At 46.6% G+C, this 10813-nt stretch overlaps 1 protein-coding gene across 1 annotated transcript in view; it reads left to right on the forward strand.

The window, feature by feature from the left end:
* crb1 (crumbs cell polarity complex component 1) overlaps window positions 1-10604 on the forward strand; it is a gene marked incomplete at both ends in the record, with an annotated part of 50394 nt that extends 39790 nt beyond the window's left edge. Inside the window, one exon of the mRNA XM_084163674.1 lies at window positions 10386-10604. Within this exon, the coding sequence (XP_084019800.1) occupies window positions 10386-10604 (219 nt within the window). The remainder of the gene's footprint in view (window positions 1-10385) is intronic.
* Window positions 10605-10813: the final 209 nt, after the last annotated feature.

The following is a 10813-nucleotide window of genomic DNA, read 5'->3' on the forward strand; positions in this document are numbered from 1 at the left end:
GGAGTCCAGGGAGGACAGGGAGTCCAGGGAGGACAGGTAGGACAGGGAGGACAGGGAGGACAGGGAGGACAGGGAGGACAGGGAGTCCAGGGAGGACAGGTAGGACAGGGAGGACAGGGAGTCCAGGGAGTCCAGGGAGGACAGGTAGGACAGGGAGTCCAGGGAGGACAGGGAGTCCAGGGAGTCCAGGGAGGACAGGGAGGACAGGGAGGACAGGGAGGACAGGGAGTCCAGGGAGTCCAGGGAGGACAGGGAGGAAAAACCAACAGGCAAATCCTCATCTATACACATTATACAGAGGGGAAAAAGGTTGGCCATATTTTCAAGACCTGAGCTATTTAATGTAATTGTTTTATTTATTCAATTTACTAGTTTATTTAGGCTATCTAATTTATTTGTTTATGCTTCTCCTATTTAGTATGCTATTTTGCTATTTTATTTGGATATTTTATTTTGTCTAAAATCACCACAAAAAAAATCTCAAACATTTCGGTCAACCGAAACAAAATGAACAGACCTCTGAAAACCTCTAAATATTCTACATCCATTTATAGCAGGAATACTAACCTAGACCCACAAATCCCAATTGTTAAATCAATGTTGATCAAAACAGTTAAATAGGCTAGATTGTAATGTTGCTCAGTAACATAATAGGCCTACAGAATATTAGGTTACAGACAAAAGGGGACTACTATTCCCTGCTCTCAGTCTGACATGCGATGATCATCACATTAAAATAAATCCTTCTACTCAAATATTTGGTCAACAGAAATAAGGAAAACATTCTGAAAACCTCATAATGTTCTCCATCTACTAATAGGGATGTCATTATGAAAATACTAAGCTGTAGACCACAAATCAATTATTTTAGATACAACCAAAACAAACACAAAGGTCACTGCCAGACAAGTCACAACAATTTAGCTGGTTTGCGAGGCAATAAAGTAGCATTTGTTTTCTTTTGGATCCATTTGGGTTGGATACAGACCAGACCCAATTTGGATCCAATTTTCTCTCAGCTCGGACATGTTTTGGGTCGGATCTGGTCCACCTCGGATCCGAATCGGATCGGATACATACACTACCATTCAAAAGTTTGGGGTCACTTAGAAATGTCCTTGTACTACTCCACAAAGAAAAATACATATCTCAGACTGGCCAATAAAAAGAAAAGATTAAGATGGGCAGTCTGAGATATGGCTTTTTCTTTGCAACTCTGCCTAGAAGGTCAGCATCCCGGAATCGCCTCTTCACTGTTGACGTTGAGACAGGTGTTTTGCGGGTACTATTTAATGAAGCTGCTAGACACTCTAAGGTATTTGTCCTCTTGCTCAGTTGTGCACCGGGGCCTCCCACTCCTCTTTCTATTCTGGTTAGAGCTAGTTTGCGCTGTTCTATGAAGGGAGTAGTACACAGCGTTGTACGATATCTTCAGTTTCTTGGCAATTTCTCGCATGGAATAGCCTTCATTTCTCAGAACAAGAATAGACTGACGAATTTCAGAAGAAAGTTATTTGTTTCTGGCCATTTTGAGCCTGTAATCGAACCCACAATTGCTGATGCTCCAGATACAGTGGGTGTAAAAAGTATTTAGTCAGCCACCAATTGTGCAAGTTCTCCCACTTAAAAAGATGAGAGAGGCCTGTAATTTTCATCATAGGTACACGTCAACTATGACAGACAAAATGAGGAAAAGAAATCCAGAAAATCACATTGTAGGATTTTTAATGAATTTATTTGCAAATTATGGTGGAAAATAAGTATTTGGTCAATAACAAAAGTTTCTCAATACTTTGTTATATACCCTTTGTTGGCAATGACACAGGGCAAACGTTTTCTGTAAGTCTTCACAAGGTTTTCACACACTGTTGCTGGTATTTTGGCCCATTCCTCCATGCAGATCTCCTCTAGAGCAGTGATGTTTTGGGGCTGTCGCTGGGCAACACGGACTTTCAACTCCCTCCAAAGATTTTCTATGGGGTTGAGATCTGGAGACTGGCTAGGCCACTCCAGGACCTTGAAATGCTTCTTACGAAGCCACTCCTTCGTTGCCCGGGCGGTGTGTTTGGGATCATTGTCATGCTGAAAGACCCAGCCACGTTTCATCTTCAATGCCCTTGCTGATGGAAGGAGGTTTTCACTCAAAATCTCACGATACATGGCCCCATTCATTCTTTCCTTTACACCAGGGGTGTCAAACTCATTTTAGCTCAGGGGCCACATGGAGGAAAATCTATTCCCAAGTGGGCCGGACCGGAAAAATCATGGTATATATAACTTAAAAACAACAACTTCAGAATGTTTTCTTTGTTTTAATACGATCAACATACAACATAAAGCTGGAGCCTGAGGACAGTGTGTCCAAAATAGTACAAGCACAACATCACTATTAATCATAAAACACGTCAAGTTTATTTGAAAATTCTAAAGAAAAAGAACACACAAACACACAATGCCTCAGTGATTAACAGAACTGTTTCACAGATCACAGAACTATATCAGGGTGTCATTTCTCAGGCAGAAATGTAGATACAAATAATGAAATCCTGTTCCCCAAACAAGTGCAAGAACCACAGAGTCAAGAATAGGTTAAATATACAAATAAAATAAAATCAATTAAAAACAATAGCACATCAACATAAAAACATATAAACATAAATCTGAAAGCGTTGCTCAAACTCCCGTAACAGTCCCGTTATTTTATCTTTGAACCGCTTCATGTCTGCCACATGTTGGGTCGCGCACACATTTTTCAGACAGGGGAAGTGAGCTGCATCACCACCGGCAAGTTGCGTCTCCCACAATGACAGCTTCAACTTGAAAGAACGTATGCTGTCATAATACTGCGTGACAACTTTGTTGCGCCCTTGCAGCTGTTTGTTCAAGTTATTCAGGTGCTCTGTAACATCCACCATAAATGCAAGGTCCTGCATCCATTCTGCGGAATGAAATTCTAACACTGGTTTGCCCTTTTCTTCCATGAACTGTTCAATTTCTTCTCGTAAATCAAAGAAACGCCTCAGCACAGCACCTCGGCTTAACCATCTTACCTCAGTGTGGTATGGCAGGCCATAGATGTGGTCTTTCTCTCTGAGAAGGCTGTCAAACTGACGGTGATTCAGGCTTCTGGATCGGATGAAATTAACAGTTTGGATGACCACCTTCATGACGTTATCCATCTTTAATGACTTGCAACACAAAGCCTCCTGGTGCAAAATACAGTGAAAAGTCAAAAAATCACGTCCTCCATTTGCAGATTGCACTTTCTCTCTGAACTTTGTCACAACGCCTGCTTTTTTCCCGATCATTGAGGGCGCACTATCTGTAGCCAGGCTGACAGTGCGGGACCAGTCCACTCCGACCCTGTCCAGCGCGCCGACGAGTGCGGTAAAAATATCAGCTGCTGTCGTTGTATCTGTCATCGGCACCAACTCCACGAACTCCTCGGTGACGGTCAATGTGTCATCAACTCCGCGGATGAAAATAGCCAGTTGTGCAACATCTGTAATGTCCGTGCTTTCATCAATTGCAAACGAAAAGGCAATAAATGACTTTACTTTTTGCTTCAACTGGCTGTCCAAATCCACTGAAAGATCGGAAATCCTGTCTGCAACTGTGTTTCTTGTCAGGCTGATATTTGCAAAAGCCTGCCGCTTTTCAGGGCACACAATCTCCGCTGCCTTCATCATGCATGTTTTTCTTTTACAAATTCACCCTCACTAAATGGTTTTGAAGCCACTGCGATTTCATTAGCAATGAGGTAGCTAGCTTTCACTGCAGCGTCACTGATGTCTTGGCTGTGAGTAAACACAGACTGCTGTTTCTTCAGACCCGCCAACAGTTCATTCACCTTCTCTCATCTCCGCTGTCCTTGAAAGTTGTCATATTTGTCGGCATGAAGACTCACATAGTGGCGACGAAGGTTATATTCTTTCAGCACTGTAACATGCTCTGAACACACCAAACATACAGCTTTCCCATTCAATTCCGTGAATAAATAGGATGACCATTTTTCTTGGAACACTCTGCACTCTGCGTCCACTTTTCTCTTTTTTGACAGAGACATATTGGGGCAATGAGGGTGCCAAAGCACATAATGTTAAAAGTAGAAGCCGTAATAAATATTGCGGGCAAAACAAAGTAGCTCATTGGCTGCACGTGCTTGACCTACTTGCTCTGCCCCGGTATAAACAGTTTGCTTGCTTAACACAATTGCTATTGCGCCATTCCGGTGGACGCAATTGGAACAGCAGTTTCTTTTATTGAAAAATTGCAGCGCATTTTAATACTTTACAAAATTATTATTATTATTATTTTTATTTTTATTTATTTTTATCATCTCGCGGGCCGGATTAAACCCGTTTGCGGGCCTGATCCGGCCCGCGGGCCGGACGTTTGACACCCCTGCTTTACACGGATCAGTCGTCCTGGTCCCTTTGCAGAAAAACAGCCCCAAAGCATGATGTTTCCACCCCCATGCTTCACAGTAGGTATGGTGTTCTTTGGATGCAACTCAGCATTCTTTGTCCTCCAAACACGACGAGTTGAGTTTTTACCAAAAAGTTATATTTTGGTTTCATCTGACCATATGACATTCTCCCAATCCTCTTCTGGATCATCCAAATGCACTCTAGCAAACTTCAGACGGGCCTGGACATGTACTGGCTTAAGCAGGGGGACACGTCTGGCACTGCAGGATTTGAGTCCCTGGCGGCGTAGTGTGTTACTGATGGTAGGCTTTGTTACTTTGGTCCCAGCTCTCTGCCAGGTCATTCACTAGGTCCCCCCGTGTGGTTCTGGGATTTTTGCTCACCGTTCTTGTGATCATTTTGACCCCACGGGGTGAGATCTTGCGTGGAGCCCCAGATCGAGGGAGATTATCAGTGGTCTTGTATGTCTTCCATTTCCTAATAATTGCTCCCACAGTTGATTTCTTCAAACCAAGCTGCTTACCTATTGCAGATTCAGTCTTCCCAGCCTGGTGCAGGTCTACAATTTTGTTTCTGGTGTCCTTTGACAGCTCTTTGGTCTTGGCCATAGTGGAGTTTGGAGTGTGACTGTTTGAGGTTGTGGACAGGTGTCTTTTATACTGATAACAAGTTCAAACAGGTGCCATTAATACAGGTAACGAGTGGACAGAGGAGCCTCTTAAATAAGAAGTTACAGGTCTGTGAGAGCCAGAAATCTTGCTTGTTTGTTATTGACCAAATACTTATTTTCCACCATAATTTGCAAATAAATTCATTAAAAATCCTACAATGTGATTTTCAGGAATTTTTTTTCTCAATTTGTCTGTCATAGTTGATGTGTACCTATGATGAAAATTACAGGCCTCTCTCATCTTTTTAAGTGGGAGAACTTGCACAATTGGTGGCTGACTAAATACTTTTTTCCCCCACTGTACTCAACTAGTCTCAAGAAGGCCAGTTTTATTGCTTTTTTAATCAGCACAACAGTTTCCAGCTGTGCTAACATAATTGCAAAAGGGTTTTCTAATTATCAATTAGCCTTTTAAAATTATAAACTTGGATTAGCAAACACAACGTGCCATTGGAACACAGGACTGATGGTTGCTGATAATGGGCCTCTGTACGCCTATGTAGATATTCATTTTACATTTTAGTCATTTAGCAGACACTCTTATCCAGAGCGACTTACAGTTAGTGAGTGCATACATTTTTTTTTCATACTGGTCCCCCGTGGGAAACGAACCCACAACCCTGGCGTTGCAAACGCCATGCTCTCCCAACTGAGCTACACAATCAGCCGTTTCCAGCTAGAATAGCCATTTACAACATTAACAATATCTACACTGTATTTCTGATCCATTTTTATGTTATTTTAATGGACAAAAAAATGGCTTTACTTTCGAAAACAAAGACATTTCTAAGTGACCCCCAAACCTTTGAATGGTAGTGTAAATCTTTTTTTAAATGGCTGTATCCTGTTGGGGTCGGGTAGGAATTTAATGGATCCAATTCGGTTCGGATCGAAATTCTGGGGTCTGAGAAGACCTCTATTTCAAAGCCTCCTCTCCCACCCAGAGAGACAATGAGGTTGCTCCATTTCTTATTCTGTTAGATCCTAAGATACCAACTCAAAGAACGTTGGTGGTGGAACACACACACACACACACACACACACACACACGCACACAACAAATTCTAGTACAACAACTTCAATATTATCCTCAGATCTGGCATCTTCCCCAATATTTGGAACCAAGGTCTGATCACCCCAATGAGAGACAAGACAAGAAGGGCCTTCTATGACATCAAAAGGAACATAACATTTGACTAACCAATTAGGATCTGGCAAAAAATACTCCAATCAGTATAGAACCCATTGCCCTTTATGGTTGTGAGGTCTGGGGTCCAGTCACCAACCAATAATTCACAAAATGGGACAAACACCCAACTGAGACTCTGCATGCAGAATTCACCCAAAATATCCTCAGAGTACAATGCAAAACCCCAAATAATGCATGCAGAGCAGAATTAGGACTATACCAACTAATGATCAAAATCCAGAAAAGAGACGTGGTTCTGGGGCTCTGTTCACGAATACAAACAGACCCCACAGAGCCCCAGGACAGCAACACAATTGGACCCAACCAAATTATGAGAAATCTAAAGGAGAACTACTTGACACATTGGAAAGAATCAACCAAAAAACGGAGCAAATTGTAATGCTACCTGGCCCTAAACAGAGAGTACACAGTGGCAGAATACCTGACCACTGTGACTGACCCAAAATTAAGGAACGCCTTGACTATGTGCAGACTCAGTGAGCTTAGCCTTGCTATTGAGAGAGGTTACCGTAGGTTGACCTGCTCACAAGAGAAGACAGGCTATGTGCCACACTGCCCACAAAATGAGTGAAACTGAGCTGCACTTCTAACCTCCTGCCAAATGTACGACCACATACGGGACACATATTTCCCACAAACCCCAAAATAATTTGAACACAAATTACAATTTGACAAACTCCTGTATCTATTAAGCGAAATATCGCAGTGTGCAATCCCAGCAGCAAAATGTGTGACCTGTTGCCACAAGGAAAAGGTCAACCAATGGGTCAGAAACACCAATTAAAAATAACCTAGATTTATCTGCCTATTCATTTCCCCCCCCCCCCCCCCGTCATTCGTACATTTGACTATTTGCACATTGTCACAACACATAGCTTATGTAACATTTAAAACGTTATACTACTTTTTGTAACAACTAATAATATCATATTTTAAACGTTATACTACATTTTGTAACACTAATATCATATTTTTAACGTTGTTATTCTTTGAAACTGTGTGTGTTTAATGTTTACTGTTAATTGTCTGTTTTCTTCTTTGTATTGTTTAATTTCCTTTGTTGGTTTTTGTTTTATTATACTTGCTTGGCAATGTAGAGAGAGAGAGAGAGAGAGGAGAGAGAGAGAGAGAGAGAGAGAGATGAGAGAGAGAGAGAGGAGAGAGAGAGAGAGAGAGAGAGAGAGAGAGAAAGTAGAGAGAGAGAGAGAGAGAGAGAGAGAGAGAGAGAGAGAGAGAGAGAGAGAGAGAGAGAGAGAGAGAGAGAGAGAGAGAGAGAGAGAGAGAGAGAGACAGAGAGAGAGAGAGAGAGAGAGAGAGAGAGAGAGAGAGAGAGAGAGAGAGAGAGAGAGAGAGAGAGAGAGAGAGAGAGAGAGAGAGAGAGAGAGAGAGAGAGAGAGAGAGAGAGACTCATCTGAAAGTGCAACTCCGCAGAGATCTGGTGACATTCCAGCAGGTTGGGACTGTTTCACAGAAATGCACATTGGGCAGCTTAACTGGCAGACACGATCATTCATACAGTCACACACATAGAACTCAGCAGAACACACACAGACATCACAGGACACAGCTCTCTCTGACACCTAGGTTCTGAGCTGTCCACTGTGTAGCTGTAGTAGGACAGACTGTGTGTGTCCGTGCTCTGCTACAGAAACTGGTTAGGAGTAGAGTCCTGGACCTGTCTGGCTGTGACTGATGAAGAGCCGTGGTGGCTGTGGAGTTCTCTGTGTCTGGGTACTCTGTGTCACGTGATCACTCTGAGAGTCAACTCTTCTCTTCTGACAGGTAAACAAACAACCAATAACTGTTTAAACAAGGCATTCGTGTAGCTTTATTTCAGGGTTTCGTGGTGGTGTTTGTTTTAAGGAGTTTTTCTGTGACATCACAAGGGCATGTTGCTCCCTCTTTTTCTGTGTGAAGTGACAGTTGACTTGGTTAACGGGTCAAATCTCCCAGCATCACCTCAGCTTGGCTCCAATATGACACATGTAAGTGCATTCTGACAGCAGTGGTTCAGTGAGATGGAACATACAGTCCTTCACTTAGTCAAAATAATCAGATACACAACATACAAAGTACTGTGAATCACTGTGTCAAGAACAGTGATGATTTCACTTCCATTGGGAAAATGCTGTGATTGTGTGTTGTTTGAGCAGCCCTGGCAACAGTTGTCTGTGATGTGTGTTTGGATTGTGTTGACACGGTGTGTGTGTTTCTCTGTGTCTGAGCTGAGTTGACGCGACCCTGCGTGTGTGTGATTCTCCTCAGACGGAGCATGCTCCAGACGGCTCGCACAGGGCGGCGGTGCTGGCACCCTGTGTGGTTGGCATGACGATAATCCTGTTACTGGTGCTGGTGTTAGCCATAGAAAAAATCCATGAGCAGCGGCAGATGGAGAGGGGGTTCACCCCTCAGAGACTCCAGTGTCCTGTGCAGCCTCGTCCTGGTCCTGTCCAGCCTACCCAGCCTCTTTCAATCCCTGATCTCAACTCTACTGCCTCCTGGCTGGGGAACAGATCCACCATGATGCTCGCACAGAGCTTGGAACCGGAGCGCCTTGTGTGTGTGCGAATAAGCATGTGTGTGTTTGCGAAATGGAGAGAGAGATTAAAGACAGAGTTTGTGTGTTTCTTCCCTCTGGTCTGACCAGTTTGTTAATCATGCTGCCAGTGTACTTTACTACCTATTTATTGATGTTCATGTTTTTCCTGTTTCCCAGTTTGTAGTGTACTTGTACTAACCCCCCTCTCCTCCTCCTCCTCTTCCTCCCACCTCCACCCCTGTCCTCCCCCCTCCTCCTCTTCCTCCTCCTCCTCTTCCTCCCACCTCCACCCCTGTCCTCCCCCCTTCTCCCCTCCTCCCACCTCCACCCCTGTCCTCCCCCCTTCTCCCCTCCTCCTCCCACCTCCACCCCTGTCCTCCCCCCTCCTCCTCTTCCTCCTCCTCCTCTTCCTCCCACCTCCACCCCTGTCCTCCCCCCTTCTCCCCTCCTCCTCCCACCTCCACCCCTGTCCTCCCCCCTTCTCCCCTCCTCCTCCTCCTCCTCCTCTTCCTCCCACCTCCACCCCTGTCCTCCCCCCTTCTCCCCTCCTCCTCCCACCTCCACCCCTGTCCTCCCCCCTTCTCCCCTCCTCCTCCCACCTCCACCCCTGTCCTCCCCCCTTCTCCCCTCCTCCTCCCACCTCCACCCCTGTCCTCCCCCCTTCTCCCCTCCTCCTCCCACCTCCACCCCTGTCCTCCCCCCTTCTCCCCTCCTCCTCCCACCTCCACCCCTGTCCTCCCCCCTCCTCCTCTTCCTCCTCCTCCTCTTCCTCCCACCTCCACCCCTGTCCTCCCCCCTTCTCCCCTCCTCCTCCCACCTCCACCCCTGTCCTCCCCCCTTCTCCCCCTCCTCCTCTTCCTCCCACCTCCACCCCTGTCCTCCCCCCTTCTCCCCTCCTCCTCCCACCTCCACCCCTGTCCTCCCCCCTTCTCCCCTCCTCCTCCCACCTCCACCCCTGTCCTCCCCCCTTCTCCCCTCCTCCTCCCACCTCCTCCTCCCCCCTCCTTGTCCTCCCACCTCCTCCTCCCACCTCTTCCTTCCTCTTCCTCCCTCCTCCTCCTCTTCCTCCCACCTCCACCCCTGTCCTCCCCCCTCCTCCTCTTCCTCCCACCTCCACCCCTGTCCTCCCCCCTCCTCCTCTTCCTCCCACCTCTGTCCTCCCCCCTCCTCCTCCTCCTCCTCTTCCTCCCTCCTCCCACCTCCACCCCTGTCCTCCCACCTCGTCCTCCTCCTCCTCCTATTCCTCCCACCTCCACCCTTGTCCTCCCCACTCCTCCTCTTCCTCCTCCCACCTCCACCCCTGTCCTCCCCCCTCCTCCTCTTCCTCCTCCCACCTCCACCCTTGTCCTCCCCACTCCTCCTCCTCTTCCTCCCACCTCCACCCCTGTCCTCCCCCTCCTCCTCCTCCTCCTATTCCTCCCACGTCCCCCCCCCTCCTCCTCCTCCTCCTCCTCTTCCTCCCACCTCCACCCCTGTCCTCCCCCTCCCCCTCCTCCTCCTCTTCCTCCCACATCCTCCCCCCTTCTACCCCTCCAGTTGACCTCTAAGGGTCTGACTGCTGACCTGTTGCTGTCAGTCAGTCTGGTGTCAGTGGTGCTGCTACTGGCCCTGGTCAGTACCTCTGTGGGCCTGGTGGTGGCGCTGAACCGTAGGGCCACCCACGGTACCTACAGCCCCAGCCGACAGGAGAAGGAGGGATCCCGCGTAGAGATGTGGAACATAGCCCAGCCGCCGCCAATGGAGAGACTCATATAAAACATGGCCCAGTTCCAGACCCACCACTCAGCACTGTCCCAACACTGGCTGAATTTCAAACCGAACACTTGGCCCTTGAGCCCTTTATCGAGTGATCGAGTGGTCAAAGTGATTCAGCCACACTGACTGTCCTGGGCCCAGTTCCAAACCCACCACTCAACACGGTGGAGAGATTCATATAGGAGATTTGATCCCAATGTCATTGTTGA

The sequence above is a fragment of the Coregonus lavaretus genome, assembly GCF_964263955.1.
Source record: "Coregonus lavaretus genome assembly, chromosome: 6".
Taxonomy (NCBI): Eukaryota; Metazoa; Chordata; class Actinopteri; order Salmoniformes; family Salmonidae; genus Coregonus; species Coregonus lavaretus.